Consider the following 18945-nt stretch of genomic DNA (forward strand, 5'->3'; position numbering starts at 1 on the left):
TCACAATCCACTTCTAGATAAAACATGTCGCTGACGCTACCATCAACATTGTCGAAGCTTTCGTAAGGATTATCCAGATCCTGCCAAATGTGTAACTGTGGGTGTGGTGGGTTTGTGGAAGCATGGTGTGCGAGTGTGTCTGTGTGTGGGGAGAAAGAGCACCTGGATTTAAGTAAACTCAGACAATTTCCAGTGAAAAGGCTCCACACTCCTGGCCATTATGAGCTTTACAATGAGCCACTGGTGTCTGTAGGAAGACAGTTAACAAAATACAGGAAGGGACAGGTTACTTGAAAAATTGCCATTGTAAATTCTCATAGAGCATGTCTGTAGCAGTCAGGGATATTGTCTGTTTCTTTTCTAACACAAAGATATTCCTACGCCTTGAAGTCTTTTTTTTTTTTTTTTCAAATTATGTCATTACCACATACTTCACTGGGAGTTTATGATCCACAAACAAAGCAGTGCAGAACTGGGAGGTAAACAAAGAATGTGGTTTAAAAAAAAGATCATGGTAAAAATTAAAAAGTATGGCATGGACCATCAAGTGGCCTTTACTCGATTATGCCAATTAGTAAATAAAAGTCCACTTGAAAGTTAGAAAGATGAGCCTATATTAACACAGAGGGCCTCTGGGGGAAAAAAAAGTATGCCACACTTCTCAGATTTATATTTGTGAAAATGTTAACCACTTGCTTTCCTCTCACCTTTAAAATATGCACACAATTGAAGAGGCAGACAGCTCCGTAAGGTACAGTAGCACTCCATTTCACGTCGACCGAAAACCTCTGAATTACACAATTCATAATTCATCTTTTGCTACTGTTAACATTTCAGTTTGCTGCTGTAAGCCGTGAATGAAAAGTCAAACTCTGAACACAGATACAGAAAGAGAAAGTTTTATTTTCCCCAAAGAGGTTGCACAACATTCTGAATCTTTTCATCTCAGCATTTGTTAACGTAACATTATTACAAAACGTGATTATCCCCTAGTACATACACCGGTACTAGAATGTTATTCTGGAGACCTTCAAGAAAAATAAACCAACAGGCTGCATTGGTCAATCTAACATTAAAATATAGATTACAAATATATATATTTCTTTCAAGAAAATAACAGAATCTAGATTCATACCCTTTAAACCATTATAGTGGGCCATAGGAAAAATACACGACATGAAGACGAATGTTTTTTTGTTTTGTTTTTTTTTTTTTGTGAAAAATACACTTTAAATAGCCCCAATGACAAACTGGTAGCAGCCGCAAATGCTGGTCTTTACAGGTGAAAATGTATCAAGTTAATTGGATTTTGGTTCACACAGGCCTGAAAAATTTATTTTGTAGTCCTAAATGCATAATTGTGCAACACGTCTTGAAAACTAATTCATAAAGTCACTGGAGTTACTGTGTTGGATGTTTCCATCTCTGTGTGCTGTGACTGTTTGGTCCTTGGTCTGAAAACCAGAAGCAGGAGTGTTTATAGAGCAGGAGAAGAAGTGATTCAAGGCACATTAAAGTGACATAAGGCTGGTCCTTCATTTTCTGGAATCTAAGAGAATCTCTCATCCATTCGGTTTTATGTCCTGAAGATAGACGAACTAAAAGCAGAGCGTGACGTTGACTCAATGATTAGAGCTTTTTTTTGGAAACGCTTTGGTTTTGCGAGAGATAAAGGAAAAAAAAAGATGCACATCTCATTTAATTTGCTTTGTTCAACATGAGTTAGGAATCAGGAGCTGAGAGTTTAAAGCAGCTCAACGTTAGCTAGCAATCCAATAGAAGAGGCTGATCCAGGTCTACCTAACGAGAAGTCCTGTGGAAAACCAAAACTTGATTTTGTAAACTTTGGTTTTTCAAATTAATCAATGCTGGAGGTATTGATTTGGGACATTTGAGGCCTTACACACAGCAGCAGAGGACAAACCACACACACCGTCTCAGCTAAATGTTAACCACATTACAAATAAAGCGCCCTCCACAAAGTGTCACACTGTCACAGCTTGATAGTGAAAATAAAAACCAATTTACAGAATTCAAGAAGGAATTTGTCCCGACAACAAAAAGCTTTTTTTTTTTAACTGTAGTAAAGCGTTCATTTCAGTCAGCTAATACAAAAAACAAACAAAAAAAAAAAAAGAAAGAAAAGAATCAAGTTTGCTGTGAGATTTAATGGCAGTCCTTGTCCAGTAGCTGCCGCTGGAACGCCAACATGTGTGCTGTGCTGGAATACGAACATTCATATTCTGGAGTACAAAAGGCCGTTTAGAGTTTCATAAAGTGTTTACTGCTGGAACTCCCATTCAACAAGATCTGTCAAACAGTAGAAAAAGTGCGTCTCTTATGATTTGAAAGAACGACAGAAATGATTTAGGAAGAATAGACAAAAGGAGTTCAGGAGTTTGTTCCTTTTGTTAGAAGATTTCATTTCAGAAGCTGGAAAAGCAGCAAATTACAGGAGGAGGAAGGTTTCTGTAGTTTCCATGGGAAGGTTTGGTGAAGCTGAGCCAGCCGGGAGTGTTTAGTGCTCTTCCAGCCAGGAGGGACTTTCCCCGCCAGGCATTTTCAACTTGATGTGGAACTGCTTGAGAGTCTGCTCCAGCTGCTGCTGGTTCCCAGCGTAGTATGCAGCTATAGCATTGTGGAAGAGGATGAGCTGGTTATGCAACACCTTCACCTGATGGAGGGACAAACAGCAAAGAAGGGACTTCAGTACACTGATCCGTACACTGAGATCTGGGCAGATTTGTTGGTCCTCTTGGGTGGAAGCTGATTTTATTGCAGCTACATAATCTCACACTGACAATGTGTAGAAAAGTGAAACTCTTGATTCAAGAATATTCATTCTCATGATTGGAGATGCTTATTTTGAAGAAATATATTTGGCGGCACAATTATCATACTCCTAGTAATCACTTAGCAAAACTGGATAATCATTTAAATTTGGTTTTTGAGTTGATGAGTTTCCCAGATCTCAATAACTCAGGATGTCTGGTTTCTCTGAGATACAAACACCACAGAGATACTTATTTTAGGTTTCCAGTAAGATGGACGGTAGAAAGACAAAAAAAAGTCTCTAAAATATATCTTGCTGTGTGGTGCTGTCAGATGAGATTAGGGCAAGACTAAAAAAAGGATAAATGGTGGAGAAGCATGGCCACTATGGTGACGGACTATGAAGCTGTTTGTTTCCTTAGAGACACTGTTAAATTGCACTCTACTAGTTAACTCAATTAACATTTCATCTGGTCTTTCAACAGATAAACGATACATAAAATATAGGGGTGAAGCGACTGCAGTTTTATGGTTGCGTTTCCATGACAAATGCGTGCAAAATGTTATCAATATTCCACTAATTGTTGAAAAAACTATTTTGCAATTGCAGTGTTTTCATTAAACAAGAAACACAATCTCATGTGAATAAGTCTGTTCATGCGATAAGTCATTAAAAACCGTCCTGCACTTCGTCTTTGTGGTTTGCACCAGTGGCAACATCCGGTTGATGATCATGTGACTTGTCTGATGTGAAAGAAAGTGCTGTTCTGTGCCGTTTTACGAAATAAACCCATTTAAAAATCGCCTCTTGCTCCTCATCTCTCTCTCTCATTGTAGAACAAATAGAGGACAGTCACTGATATTCAGACTTTTGTGGAGGAAGATAAGGTTGTTGGTTAAAAATTGGTTTTACATGAAAGCATCAGCCAACTGCTGATTTCTCAAAATTAATGAAATCAGAGCAGATTTATCAGCTGGCAAATTTATTGGTGCATTCCTAAAATCATATGGGTCAACTCACGATAGAAATATTTTTTTAAAAATAATGTAAAATGTTGTTCTCCTGGGAAATGGAAGAAGGGGAGGTTGAAAAAAAAAAGAAAAAAAAAGATGCACACACACCAGATTGAGCCATTTTGTTAATTATGTTGAATGAGGGATTGCTTTTGCCACTGAACTAATTCACTCATCTTAAAAGGTTTGATTTTTCAGTGAGAGATTATAGTACGGCAATAAAAAAAAATCCAGGATTTCTACACATATCCAAAATGAGCGCCAACAAACATGTGCCTCTGTAGGTCACCACAGCAGAAGAGCCAGAAGCTAACCTTGTTCTCCTCCAGGAACTTGAGCTTCACAGAGACATCGTTCCGCATCCTTTCAAACTTCTCGCGGTGGATCTGGAATTGCTGCTGGGATTGCTCGATCTTCGGCATGGTGTTTCCATCACGTGGCCCGAGGTTCAGCTCCTCCAAATCTGTACGATATGCATCGTACTCGACCCTGCGCATGTTTAAATAAAGAACTTACATCAGATCCATTAAAGCATGTGTTTACATTTTATGTAGGAACAATCGGCTCAGAATGTGTTCTGAACAGATTCCTTGAAACACTAGAACAGAACTGGAGGAGGAACCAAATCGCTCTCACACAGCAATTACCTGGCAGTCTCATACTGTTTGATATTAATCATGGTGTCTTCGATTGTTTTGTCTACAAGTGTGTCCACGCTAGAGATGAAGAAGTTGATGGCGCCCAGCAAAGTCTCTCCATTTTTGGACAGAAGCCTCTGCGTGTCGGCGTTGTAACCAAACTCCTCCTGAAAAACCAGATGGATAATGGCAAAACTGTTCAAGCAAACGAACACGTTAAAACATGTAATACCTTAACACAAAAACTGTCAAGTTATTTGTTGATGGGTTTCCTTCTCTCTCAAAATAATAATAATAAAAAAAAGTCCAGCTCAAATGCACAAAAGACGTCTGATTTGTCAGTGAAATCTTTACTAAACAATTCCTTCAATTGTTGGCTTAAGGAAGAGTGAAGGCTTCATCTTTATGGACTGTTTTGAGTCCATCATTAAAAAAACCCAATAAAAACAGAAAAATAAAGTCCTATTGGTCAAGGGGTGTGAATACTTTTACAAAGCATTGAGTAATGGTTAATTATTAATCCTTTTCTAAACAAAATGTAACTGCTAATGGTGGGACTCCATCAACATTTTGTAATCAACTTAAAGGGTTTGTAATTAATGGATCACAATAAGTCAAAAATATTCAATCCAAAAACCATTTTTGATGCTAAATTATTGAATAAATAGACAAGTGAGCTCAACAACAAAGTTATTACAGGTTTTTGATCTGTTATTGGTGTAAAGTGTTTTCTAGTTTTTCAGGAACTCCTGATCATTCATGTAACGTCTTTGAAAAAAATATTCTTAAGAAATGTGGACATGTAATTGTTTTTATATTAAACATAAAAGTTTGAATACAAAATGTCTGCCTGCTAAATCCACTGCCATGAACAAACTGACATCCAGAAAATGCAGAACTGTTAACATAACAGTTTATTGTTACGTTAACAATAAAGATATTGTTAACATAACTCAGTGAGTTTATTGCTCACTGAGCTGAATGGTTGAATTTCTGACTGTAATACGTTACTTTGCGCATCCTTTTATCATTTTTTAAATATTTTTTTGATTCATATTGTGTATTTAAATCAATTCTGAATTACAAAAAATATATATATTCAAACGGTCTACTCAGAAACCTCATGACACCCTGCAGCACCATGGCAGCCCTAAGTTTAAGACCTCAGCTTGAGGCCATTATTAATTTTAACACATCTTTGTTTACATTTTTGTTATGCAGTAAATGGCCAATATGGCTGAGCAAACATATAAATCAGTTATTTAGATGTACTGATTGAAAGAAGAATTTGTTGACTAATCATGAACGCGGCTTCCTCCAGTTTGTTGAGCTCCTCAGAGCCTCCTGTAGATGAATCCAGCCAGGTGAACCACTCACTCACACATTGACTCACATGGAGCTCAGGTGACTTGAGGCTGAGGTCGGCGAAGGCATCGCCCAGCTGCTTCTGAGTTTGCATTATTTGGGACAGCTGATTGGCCAGTGCCTGAGCCAGCTTGATCACATTCTGGTACTTTCTCCTGTTTTCGCGGAGCAGCTCAATCTGCGCCTCCAGCTCCAGGTCCACAGTCTTGGAGCCGCGGCCCAGCTTCTCTGACAGGATCTGCCGGGTGCACTGCAGAGGACAGCAGACAAATGATCACAAACACTCACACTGGGAGGAGCCTAGGCTTGGAATGACACACTTTTTATGAACTGTGATGCTGTGAGAGCTCTGATGGAGCCAGCTCTACATTGTCCAAAAAATAAAAATAAAAAATCATCATCCTCCAACTACTTCCTGTTGTCTTCTTCGTTTTTGCCAGTAACATCCAGCTGTTAATCATGTGACTCCTCTGATGCTGAAGTGTTTCCATTACACATTTGTGAAATACATCTATTTTGACACAGCTGAAAAACCACCTCATCCAAGTGCAAAACTTTAGCAAAAAATGTGAGTTTTTTTTTTTTTAACTGCCATGTTTCTATCAAATTTATTTGCAGTTTCATAGTTAATGGAAACACTGCTACTGTAACCAAGTGACAGAAGATAAACAGGAGGGATAAGGAGAGAAGAAGAGGAGGAAATGGACAGAATAAGAAGAGAAGTGCAGAGAAATTTACTTTATACGTGTTGATGCTCCACTTTCTGACCAGGTCAAGTTTTTCCATGGCGGGGTTCTTCAGGTCGTCTGACAGGACCACCGCTCCGCTGCCCGGCGGAGTTTGCATTGTGCCTGGACAGTTAAACGACATTCACTTAGTGACTGAATTATTAATATTAAAAGGAGAAAGAAAAACTCTAGACAGAAGCCAACGTCTATGCTTCTTAAAACAGATTATTCTGATTGTCAGTACTAAGGACAAAGCTCAGAAAAACAATGTTTAAGAACTTAAGAATAATCTAATTAAAATCATGAGCCTTTTCAGAGCTGAAGAGAGGATTAGAGATGTTTTATAGACATTAAGAAACTAAAGAGCAAATGTAAAGAGAACCCAGAATGCAGAAAAACAATCAAGTGAAAATTCAATAAAACAGCAGATGTATATATTTATTTATAGTAAGCAGATTGATGTACAGATTTTTAGTGAACCAGGTCACTGTGTAGATGATTATGAGCATTTCCCTCTGTTAAAGCAGACCAGTTAAATATACAGACAGGAGCCCTACAAGCACATTTTGACGCTTATGGTCTGGATTTTTAGTCGATGTTTTTCACTCAGAATGTTAGTAGCAGTGAAGTGAGCCGAAATAATCAGGAGCGGCAAACAAATGTGGGCTTACTATGACTGACAATATAATGAAATATATTCTGAAAGTCATGCAGCGAAGATGCAACTGTTGCCCAGAGGTTTGAACAGGCAAAACACAAACAGAATGGCGAGAGCTGAAGAGTGTGTGATGTTTGACGATGAGGACGTCCAGAAGCTCCACACAGAACCATCACAGTTAAACTGTGGCTGAAATGCAGAGGACTCAAAGTGAGCGGAAAGAAGGCAGGTTTTACATTCCGTCTATGAACAGTGTGGTAGCTGGCACTCACTAGCACCAAGTCATCTGGGCCAACTCACCACGTTCCTGCTGGGCAGTCGATGTAGGTAAAAATATCAATTCATCAATTCTTTGAGTTCATTTTTATAATTCTAAAAAAACCCATGGGTCGCCATGGTGAGCACCTCACCCTGTCACTACATCAGCTGGCTGTCAGATGAAAGTTTATTTGAGTTTATTTGCGTTTGGCAAGCAGCTATTGGTGGGCATTACATATTAATAACCTAAATCAACCAATCAAACTAAAGCAGTTGCTCAGACTTCCCCCCCAAAACACAGCTTACTGCTCTTGTTTGTCTGGAACTAAAATGGCGGCGGTGCGATGTTCTAAATGTGGCAGTTTGACATCATTTGCGATCAACGCCATTGTGATCTTGTGATGATACAGTTGGCTCTGATACAGATGAACTTGGAAAAATCAATCTATAAATGCCTCAATTGATTAACTGAGAATCGGAATTGAGCATCAAGACCTGCTTTGTGAGCAGAGCTTCAGTCATTTGATCCAGGTGTTGGACCAGGGAGGCCCTCAAGAACTGGAGCTTGAAAATCCTGATCTAAGCTATCGAGACATTTGCCAACATTCCCATGAAACGACTGGATCTTTGTCTGATCAACTCTTCCTCCATTATGTGAGTAAGGCTCCATTTACACTACTCTGTGCCACCTTCTGCAAGGATAAAATACTGCGAGCAGGAACCGCCAACAAGTTGGAAATGTAAAAGGAATTTCTCCCAGATAAAACTTAAGGTTCTAAAATTTGTTTCAGAAAGATTCGCATCTAAATCACCGAAAAGAAACTAAAGACTATTTCAGCTAGACGTGCTGATGTAGAGGAAATATTTAGAGAGCCCACAAGCGAAAAAGGGAAAGAGTTTTGTCAAGAATGAAACGCAGCCCGCAGAAACAAGCAGAAGATTAAAATGCGTTGAGTTGTGATTTATTATTGTCTAGTTGAAACATTGTAGCTTCAGGTACCTGAATCCGCCTGACTATCGCTGAAGGAGCGCGCCAGGCGGCTGGCGACAGCCGAGCTGGAAGCTACAGGACTCACAGGAGAAGAGGGCAGGCTTGCCGACTCTGGGAAACATTCACAGTTATGATTCAGCAGTAGATTTACTTCCTGCCATTAAATTATAAACAGGACTATCCCCATCAGTGTTGACCCCTCTTTACAGTAGAGTTTACACTGCAGACAAAAGTGCAAAATATACAAAAGGGCTTCCTGAACTACTGAGGAGAACAACGTGGAAAATAACCATGGGAACACTGAGGTGAGCAGGCTGCCACAGCTCTCTGCTCTGCAGGGAGGCTTTTATTAGAATTTCTAACAAGCACCTGATGATGAAAAGGACATGAGGGTTAAACCAGGAGATCAGAGCAGACTCATTCAATTCAAATCAGCGCCCTCTTTCTCACATTCAAATTTGTCTTTCAGTAAGGATTAAAACAAAGGTGGAGAACTGGGACACGTGCAGATTGTTAGGCCTATTATGAGCATAAATTTTGTGGGACGATAAATTGTCACAGTAATGACTGCGATACATGATAATATTGTTGCTTGAGAGCACTTTCAAGTAATAAAGTGATAATGACATAAAAATAGAAATTCGCTCTCTCAAAGATTAATTAAATCTAATTTTGTAAAGAACGCCTGACACTGGAACTAGACGACAGCCTAAACAAAAAACATCAAAAACAATAAATAAAACGAACATAAACACACTACTGAAACCAGAAATAAAATGGATTGTGAAGTCTCTAAAAAAAATTGCCCTTCAAAAAAATATCATCAGAATGGAAATGATTAAGTTCATTTTATTTTATCATGACTAATTGCTTATTGAAATTGGCTTACAGATTGTAAACACAAAGAGCTGCTGCATAAAAGTCTGACTAGAAGACTCCTGCTTCAAAAACTTAACAGTCACGGAACAGAAAGACAAAAAGAGGGAGAAAACAGGGGGTGGGCGTAATTGTTTACCTTTGTGTGGTCCTGATTCGATGATGCCCTCTGGTGGTGAGACAAAGCTGCTGGCGGAGACAGAAGAGTCCGAGACCTTCATGCTCCCTGGAGGAGCAGAGTGGGAATCCTGTGGAAATGAGACTTGTGTTCACAGTGGAAGTGGAAGCTCACATGTGGTCACCTTACTAAAATAATGGCCCAAGTCATTTATTGCCAAAGGTGATTTTTGTAGAAATCACACTCCCTCTCTTTACAAAATATGTTTTAGGTAAACAAAAACAACAACAACAAAAAAAAAACAAAAAAACAAAAATCACATGACAACAAAATGACCATTATTTTAGGAGGGGGAGAATATTTAGCAGAGAATTGCTGCACTACAAGTTTTAGGTAAAGTTTGACTGTTAAGAAATAATGAAATTGAGGAGAGAGTGAAGATGCCAAAGACTGCGCCCAGAGGCCTACCCTGAGGAACACCTTGTCTGGACTCTGATCCAGGTCTCCATTGCTGGTGACGGGGATCTCAGCGGCTGAGCCTCGGTGACAATCAGCCATTGTGCTCTCCTGGAACCAGGAGGAGAAATGGAGCCGTTACTGGAGCAGAAGACAGAGAAGTCAAAGAACTCTCCACCCACACAGCTGTGTTCTGCCACCTTCTGGACAATACCCCAATAATATTGGCCAAAATCTAAACAGATGGGCAACTTCCCAATAATCATCTGAATATTATACATTACATGGCAAAAGTATTCACATCAGCTGGATTTTCACTTTTTGTCAAGTTGCAGCCACCAACTTAGAAAGAAAGTTTATGCTTCTTTGGTCAGCAAACAAAAACATGGCTGCCTTCTGAGAAGGAAGAAAAATTCAGAAAATTGTGTGTTGACTGTATTTTTGTAGAGGTCAAACAGAAGGGCTGCACAGATTACAGTTGTCTGGCCAATCGGCGATTACTGACATTTAAAAAAGCCTGACCTTCCCATTTCGATATTTTGGTCTGAAATGTCACTAAATATAGCGAGAATGTTGCTGAGTTGGCCACAGTGGAGTGACTTTTGTTAACTGCAAAGGTGCAGACGTGACCTGGTGGGCCGGTCATTCAGTCAGACCTCTCACAGCAGAGCAGAACAGGTCAGTGGCTGATTTAAGATCGAGGGATAAGATCAGCTTTAGATGCAACTATCGGCTGATCACAAATTCCCAAAATTAATTACATTCGGAGCAGCTTTATCAGTGCACCCTTATTAAACAGGGTTAAGTTGACAAAATGGATTTCAACCTTTGAAAAAAAATCGCAGGTCCGTGCCGACTCTGGAGGAGCTGCAGAGGCACAGCTCCAGTGGGAGGATTTACTGACAGGACAAATGGCAGCTACCTCCTCTCAAAATTTGACCTTAAAGACGCATGTCTTTTTCTGCTTCAACTGCAGAAAAAAATACAACAAAATGTATTTTTTTTAAACAACAAAAAACGTTCCAAAGGGGTAAAAATGTATCATCTCAAGCTCGAATTTTCTTTAAATAATCCAGCAGGTTGAAAGGAGATTTTCATGGTCATGTTAATGAGTTAAATGTTGACCAGGACATGTAGCTCTAGTCCAGCCAAAGTCTGCGTCAGTTATCAGCACTACCATATTTTACAGCAAACATACTGGCTGATTACCAGACAACGTGATGCAACATGCAGAGAGAACGACATGTTTTCCTTTTACACAACTAACGTCAGGTGTAGAGGCAGTATGTGTGTATTTAAGGCCTTATCACCAAGTCAGTCATCTTAGATCGACTACTGTATTACAGTTTCCGTCACGCTAATTAAAGGTTGATTTAAAAAATTACTTTTCAAAAAGGGGTAAACAGCTAAAAATAACTAAAGCCTAGAAAAGTGTTCAGATGGAGCCGTTTGTGTGACGCACACAAACAGAAGAGGAACTATGTCTAACAATACTAGAGAACTGCAAAAAGGTCCTAAAGTCTAAAAGCTGCTATTGACTATTAACTTAGAAAACAGATCCCATTTCTACAGCTGGAGCCTCAATGTGAGACATGGAGTCTGAAAATAAAGACTGTTCTGAAACATCTGTGAGCTGCTTCCCTGGAGAGCCACAGGGTGTGGCTACACACACTTTACACACACTGGCTATAGACTCAGGACTCGCTTTAATTTTACAGCCTAATCAGTGTGGAGCTGGAAACTGGGACACTGACCTAATCAGCATGACACTCTGAAGCTACTCCACGAGGTTTAACTGTGAAAGCTGCAGCTTCAAACGGCTAAAAGAGTATTTATGAACAGTTTAGACTGTCAGTAAACTCTGAATAAGATCCTTCATGCAGTGCGTAAATAATTTAAATAACTGTCAGATCATTGGGTAACAGGATCCTGGTCTTGTAAACCAAGTGTTTCATTTTGGAGGTTTTGTTCATACTAATCCACTAAAATATTTGTAAAACACTGCTTTAATCTGATTAAAAAATTTTATGATCCTACCAACAGTTTATTCGAAAAATGAAATGATGAGTAACCAAACAAAAAGTTAAAGACTGAAGAATATAATTTACATGAATGAAATAAAAAGTGATCAACAGTGTAGGATAAAAGGTAAATAAATAAACTTTGATCTGATCAAATATTGGGATCTAAGGCAGACGTATAATTCAGCCCTGAATAATTCATGTAGGGCTGCTCCCACCAGTCCTATTTTTGATGTAATGTGTTTAAATCAATATTTATATCAGACAATTTGTTTGTGAATTTGAACTTTTCACCGTTGCATGAAGAGGCAATTTACTTGTTTAAAGTACACTGGAGTATTTGGGTGATCCAAGGTTTCGTTGCAACACAACAGACATGCATGATGAGCTGAAGAGACGACAGCGGCTGCAGAGGAGACGCTGGAGGCCAGATCGGTTTTACCTGCACAGTAAACTGTGAGGGAGACTCCTGTCAGTGTTTATGGAAAAATTAGTGTTAATCATTCAAGTTTGAATGATTTTAATTTTTAATTACTTTTTTTTAATTACTTTTTAATTTTTTTTTATTAATTTTTAATTAGCTTTTTAATTACTTCTAACTGTAAAGATAAAATAATAAACTAATTATGTTTAAACCAAACTAATCAAATGAATTTACTAACTATATAATTGTTTAAAGGAGAGTGGTGCTAACATGATTTTTCCTTTGGAGTTTCATTTTTATTTGCAGTTCAGTTTCATATTAGACATTCTGAAAGCCAACCTTTTTATTTCTAGATAAATTTTTATCATAAAATATTATTGGACATATATGTCATACGTCATAACAAATAACATTTTCTTTGTTATGAAAGAACTGACATGTCTTACATTTAACTAAATTCATTTTAATATACAAATATTTGCTTACATATTTAAAATGATTTTGATGATTTTTTTTTTAAATATGTGCAAAATATTAATTATTTTCTTCATTTTGAAAATGTAGCTCCCAATCAGTGGAGGTGGGCACACAAACACACAGTTGCAAAATGCACCCAGGGTGTGTGTGTGCGTGCATATCTCTCTCTCTCTTGATCTCTCTCTCTCAAATCAAGTTTGATGAAAAACATCTTCAACTTTTTTTTAAATACTAAAGAAAACAACAAAAAAAAGTTGACAGAATTAGATGCCAAGAAAAACTAATGTTGGTTTTGTTGACTAGTCACAGCAACCCTATCTGACCTTTATGATTCTCTGTCAATTTTCAAATAATATAAAATTTGCTTTAATATCCGAGTGGAATGCTTCTCTTCATTGCAACAATTTAAAAGGAACATAACGATTAGCAGAGTCACAATTTTAAACGTACATATGTGGCAAAGTGTGTTGACTGTTGTATTATGTGACAGAGCCATGCATAATGAAAGGCCATGGGACACCAGCATGCAGGCAGCACACACAGGCCTGGCTCTACCTGTCTGACTGCATGCTGCACATCAGATTGCTTCCAGTCTGATGCTCCGCTTTATCTGATTCAGTGGCGTTAAGAAGAACAAACAAAGGTAACAAAGTTTTGTAAAGTAGCTAGTAAACTTTATTTTTCATTAGAAATGTACCAAAACTACACATGCCTGCCTGTCATGATAAATTTTGTTGGACGATAAATTGTTCCAGAAGTTATTGCGATGAACAATAATATTGTTGTTTTGAGGCCACTGTTACATAATAATGACAAAATAATAAGAACACATTCTACAATAAATTTTGAATTCTAATAAACATTTAACACTTGAACTGGAAGACGGTTTAAATCTCTAAAAGAAATAAACAAATAAAATGAATTATGAAGTACTTGGACACAAAATTGTCCTTCAAAAAAAGGGCTGGTTGAGACCAAAGCACCAAACTGAAGACTTTTATCATATAGTTTTTGATAGAAAGAGAGAGAGAGAAAAAAGATGAACGATAACTTATACTAATGGAAATTATTGAGTTTGTTTTCATTTGTCACGTGATTCATTGATTTATTGATTATTGTGACAAGCCTATATACTTAGGTATATATGCCTTGTTTTATATGGCAACCCTTTAAAGGATGGGACCTGAACATGAACCAATTATGACGCCTCAAGAGTCAAACACACACACACACACACACACACACACAAAATGGTAAAGAGGCTCCAATCGACTGAGCCATGTAAAGTGACAGGATGTAGTTTGAATCCCTACAGCTGGAGACGAGCCAGACTGGTGAGGGAGTGACTGGTGAAAACAACAATCCCATTGTCCGGCCTGCTACGTCAGCAAATAAGGAAATGCTCATATATTGCCTCTTGACTGCAGAATGTTCTACACGATGTGGGACTGCAAAACAACGAAACAACCACAAAAAAATGAATCTGTAAACTGACCCATGATCAGCTATGACCAGCACAGATGTTCTGATGTTCAATAAATGCAGCAAAACCAAGAGCTTCCAAAATATTCAGCCTATAAACATCAACCAACATCATGTACGTTGATGCACTTTTAAGTGGAATAACTAAAATGGAAAAAAGTACTTGGGATATGTGCTTTATTATTAAATAATTAAAAATCACTTTATTTAAGAACCTGCAGCACATTTTTAATCCTTCATTTGTAGATAATCTAATTTGGAAGGTCAAAAAGAAATCTTCCAGTAAAAGCTTTATTGGTGCATCTTTGGGAACTGTCAATGCAATTAGCAAGGTAACCCTGAAGTGACATCAGGCAACAGTCTGAAGAGCTTCCAGAAAAACAAGAAACGTGGCACTGCAACCAAACTACAAGGATTTATCATATTGGCTGCAAAAACCTGCAAAGAAATAATTACTTGTTGCAAGGTGATATTAAAGTATAACACTTTGTAACACAATGAAATGCATATACAGAGTTAAATCAGTTTGCAGTAAGACAGAGAGAGAGAAAATCTGCACATTTGATCTTCTATGCAGAAATGCATGAAGCGCATCACTGAGCAACAGCCTGCCAGTTGGGAAGAATGCCACCAAGCCCACAACCAACATCAACAGGTTCCTTCCAAATGCTCCAGCAAAGCATCTTAAATCCAACACACAACTTCAGACTAAAGCAAAGACAGAATATGCAACGCAAGCACCCTAATAATTCATTTCTAAAAAAAGAAGCACAATCACGTGTAACTGAATAAATGGATTTAACAGGAAGAGCCCGCCACCATCACTGGAAACCAAGAAATAAAACGCGACAGGCTGCAGCGCAGAGAGGAAGTGCCAGAAAGACTTGATTTTCAATAATGAATGTAAATAAATATCACCTTTGTTTCAGAGAGAGAATCTCCGTTTCCCTTTGGTGTTCCGGCCGATTCAGCCTGTAGTTTAGCCCCGCTGCCCACCCTGCTGGACGCCACGGTTCCCGACAGAGGACCCTCATCCTGCCCCTGAGCATCCTTACTGGACGACTCTGCGGTTTCTTCATCACTGTTAATATCGATCTCATACAGTACGTCAGCTTTGTCCTCTCCTCCCCTGCTACTGGGTGCTACCTCTGGAGGCACATCCTCACTCAAACTCTCCTCTGTTTCATCAGCCTCCTCACAATCCCTCTGAGGGTCCTCTGCTGAGGTCTTCCCCAACTCAGCCTCAAGACTAACTTCAGACATCCCTGAAACAAGACACACAGGACAGGATGAAGACGTCCACAGAGCTGCTGCACTGCAAACGTACGACAGAACACCAGTTAGCAAAGGGATCCACTGTTTTTTCCACTTTCAACACCAATCCAGATATCTGAGGTTTAGTATCGGCTGATGCCGATCCGAGACAGAAAAACAGAGATGAACTGACTTAAAATCTTTCTTTTTAAAAAAATACAAAATGTACCTAAATACAAGTTTATTTAATACCTTTGCACCAGTACAGCTAATTTAAAGCTTGGTCAAACATGTAAGAGCAACACAACTTTAATTTGTTCAGTCAGTGCAATTAGGAGGATAACAGTCAATGTAAAATTAATAATAAAAAAAAATGTTTAAAAAACTTTAGGTTGCTTGGTGAAATATGCAAAAACAAACTGCAACAAACCTTTCAAATGGTTCTGCAAGTGCAAACAGGAATTCTAAATAGAACATAAAATAAATCTGGCACATCGACACTGATGATACGCCATGGAAATTAATTTTCAATATTGGGACAGACACACACATTAATATTGGATCACTACATCTCCAGTTAGCAATACCGTTGAGTAGCAATAAAAGGTGCCTTTACAAAGTATTCCTAACCCTTCGGTGTTTCCACGTTTGTGTTACAACTACAGGAAAGAGAAACAAAAATGACACTTTGCTTTAAAATAGTCATGAATAAAAAAAACTGAAAAACTTGTGGATTCAACCCATTTTACTCTGACACCCCAAAAGAAACCCGATGAACAAATTGTTTTCAGATGTCAACAACAGCATTATTCATAGAGGCTGCAGTGGCTCAGCTCAGGAGGGAGAGTCTGTCCTGGATGTAACCCAGAGGTTCTCAGGACTCACTGTCCTGCATGCTTAATGCGTTCCCTGCTGTCATACGCAGACGCGCGCACACAAGACTTAACGAGTTAGTGATCTGCAGGACAGATGCAAATCTTTCAGTGTCCAGCAATTCAATTCCAATTTTTAGGGTTCAACAATTTTCAATTAAGAAACCATTTTTCTAATCAGACTAGAGATTCTGTTCAAATTATGTGACAGTGTAACCAAAGATAACTTTTATTTAAAATAATTCTACAAAGTTCCATACTCTATCAAATTCCATCAGTTTAAAGTTAAACAAAACAGGTTTGTGCATAAAATTCTGTAACTTAAATTGCCAGTATTAAGTTAACTGAGCTGCCAGGCTTTTTCTTCAATGAAAGAATATCAACGAACATATAGTGAGTGAGACGGTCTTCTACGGCTGAGTGGACGCGTAATGCGATGCGATCCTGTTTGACTGTTTAATTCTCCATTTTATGTTGGTCATTTGATCAAATAAAACAAGTTCATACAATCTGAGCATCCAGATTGATATCAAATTGATGACGAAGTAAAATGACCAGCATGGTGAATATAAATAAGGAATATAAATATAAATAAGGCACAATCAACATGTTGATGCTCTAGCAAATCATCAATTTTGCATAGTTTCATGATTATGACACTATTCTTAATCCAGTCTGGTTACAGTGATTGGTCAATTTCTATCAGCTGAATACATGGGTGGGGTTTTGTTTTAGTGACTTATTTTATTTTGTGCATCAACCAATCATTGTCTCTAGAACACAGGACCACCCCTAGCAACGGGGTCAACCACAACTCCTTACTAAAACATGAAGTTGTGTCATCTCCTCACTCCCAGCAGCTGACTCAATCACTCTCAAGTTAGGGCTGCTTGGCAGAAATTATCAGGCCAAGATGGAAGCTGTCTGAGAAGCCTTTAAGAAGAGAGGGCCAGCTCTTTCTCAAATCCACAATGATCTGTGGTTAGACTGAAAACTTCTGTTCACAGACTCTCTCCACCCAATCAGCCTCAGCTTAAGGTGGAATGTAGTTCTGTAAATTTACTCAGGGGGCTAAAAACAAATGCACAAAACACTCTTCTAATTTTTTTAAATAACTTTCTTGTGTGAACACTAAACTCTACAAAAGGTGGAATCCAACAGTTATGCTATGCAAATAAAAGATAATTGTAGCCAACAAGGCCAGCTGAGCCTCCATGTAGAGTAAGATATGCTCAAAGCCACAGTCAGGTGTTCCTACGCTCACAAACTGCTCTTAAAACAATCAGGACAACATTTACCTTCTGTTACAGAAGGTCTCATCAACTGTGACCTTACAGAAATCCGTAGTCAGCTGCCTTATCTTCAAATCTGCACCTTTATTTTATTATTTTTCCCCCTTAAATCTGTAAACTCTGCATAAATATTAACATCTGTGAAATGCAATCTACAACACACTCCCTTTAGAATACTTCCTGAAAACCTTTGCACACACAAAGGTATTTTAGCAACCCATCACGTATATTTAAATTGCAATTAACAAATAGTGGCACAAAAGTTAGAGTTGTTCCTCTGTGTAACAGCCTCACACCCCGGAAGAGACTCAATAGTTGGCAAGGTTGGGTGGATCGCCTGTTGCAGCACAGTCACGTGACGAAGGCATCAAAAAGTACTATTAGCACTATTTCAATCCAGAATCGTCCTGTTTTGGTTCAAGTGAACGCCTCAAATTAGCCAGACATAACATATTTTAAAAGCAATAGACTAATATATAAGAAACGTGCCAGAGTAAAACACTCATGCCCACACATCTGAATTAAGGTGAACGTCTCACTAGCAGACGTTGACGCTTCTAGCCTGGGGTAATGCGGCTAAATAGCAGACAACAAACTCAAGAAAAACTTCTACTAAAGCATGTTACCTGGCTATAAACTGCAACATATTTTTGATTGGAACGCATTCCAAGCCCAGCAGGGGAATGACAAATGCTGTAAAGTTGGATACGTTACCTCTCTGCGGATGCGGCTAACTATTAGCTGTGAACTGCTAGCCGTCGCAGCAGTTTTCTGAAACCTTTAAGCGCTGCCTCTCCGCCAAAACCAGAGGTTCTCTTGAAAGCTGTTGCGCAGTCTGTTAGTGCAAACTCTGCGGATAAACTACAACCTGGACATCAGTGGTTCCTAACGCTCAACCAAGGCAGACGTGATGTCTAGACCCCGGAAAGACTCCAATACCAATGCAGGCCCACAAAGCAATTATTATCAGAACAAAAGCTTTGGAGTACGCGGGCTCCCCCTGTTGTTGGAAGATGCTCTTTGCAGTTTGGCAACTCTAACTTTTAGGATTCATCGTAAAAAATAAAAAATAAAATAAAAATAAATAAAAAAAACTTTATTAGATATTAAGGTATCCTCAAACCTGGAGCATCTATATTTAATACTTGATTATTTTTTTACTGAGTTTGATATTCTACGAGCGCTACAGTACTGTACAGCCACCTTTGTTTGCATTGTGTTATGTTGCTACCACAAACTTGAATGTATT

The 18945-nt window shown here is 38.5% G+C and overlaps 1 protein-coding gene across 4 annotated transcripts; it reads right to left on the reverse strand.

The window, feature by feature from the left end:
- Positions 1 to 883: 883 nt before the first annotated feature.
- LOC103156481 (arfaptin-1-like) lies at positions 884 to 18677 on the reverse strand. Of its 4 annotated transcripts, XM_007578544.2 has the most exons (10): positions 18411 to 18677; positions 15197 to 15543; positions 9887 to 9985; positions 9440 to 9548; positions 8434 to 8535; positions 6528 to 6640; positions 5818 to 6039; positions 4434 to 4591; positions 4101 to 4275; positions 884 to 2674 (listed from the first exon to the last, which is right to left on the reverse strand). In XM_007578544.2, the coding sequence occupies exons 2-10, from the start codon at positions 15539 to 15541 to the stop codon at positions 2519 to 2521; spliced, it is 1479 nt and encodes a 492-aa protein (XP_007578606.1). In that variant the 5' UTR covers positions 15542 to 15543; positions 18411 to 18677; the 3' UTR covers positions 884 to 2518. The 4 variants fall into 4 exon arrangements, with proteins under 4 accessions (XP_007578606.1, XP_007578608.1, XP_007578607.1 ...); XM_007578546.2 differs by lacking the exon at positions 15197 to 15543 and having other exon boundaries at positions 18411 to 18673; XM_007578545.2 differs by lacking the exon at positions 8434 to 8535 and having other exon boundaries at positions 18411 to 18672.
- Between the last annotated feature and the right edge of the window lie 268 nt (positions 18678 to 18945).

The sequence above is a fragment of the Poecilia formosa genome, unplaced genomic scaffold (genome assembly GCF_000485575.1).
Source record: "Poecilia formosa unplaced genomic scaffold, Poecilia_formosa-5.1.2 Scaffold483, whole genome shotgun sequence".
In the NCBI taxonomy this organism is placed as follows: Eukaryota; Metazoa; Chordata; class Actinopteri; order Cyprinodontiformes; family Poeciliidae; genus Poecilia; species Poecilia formosa.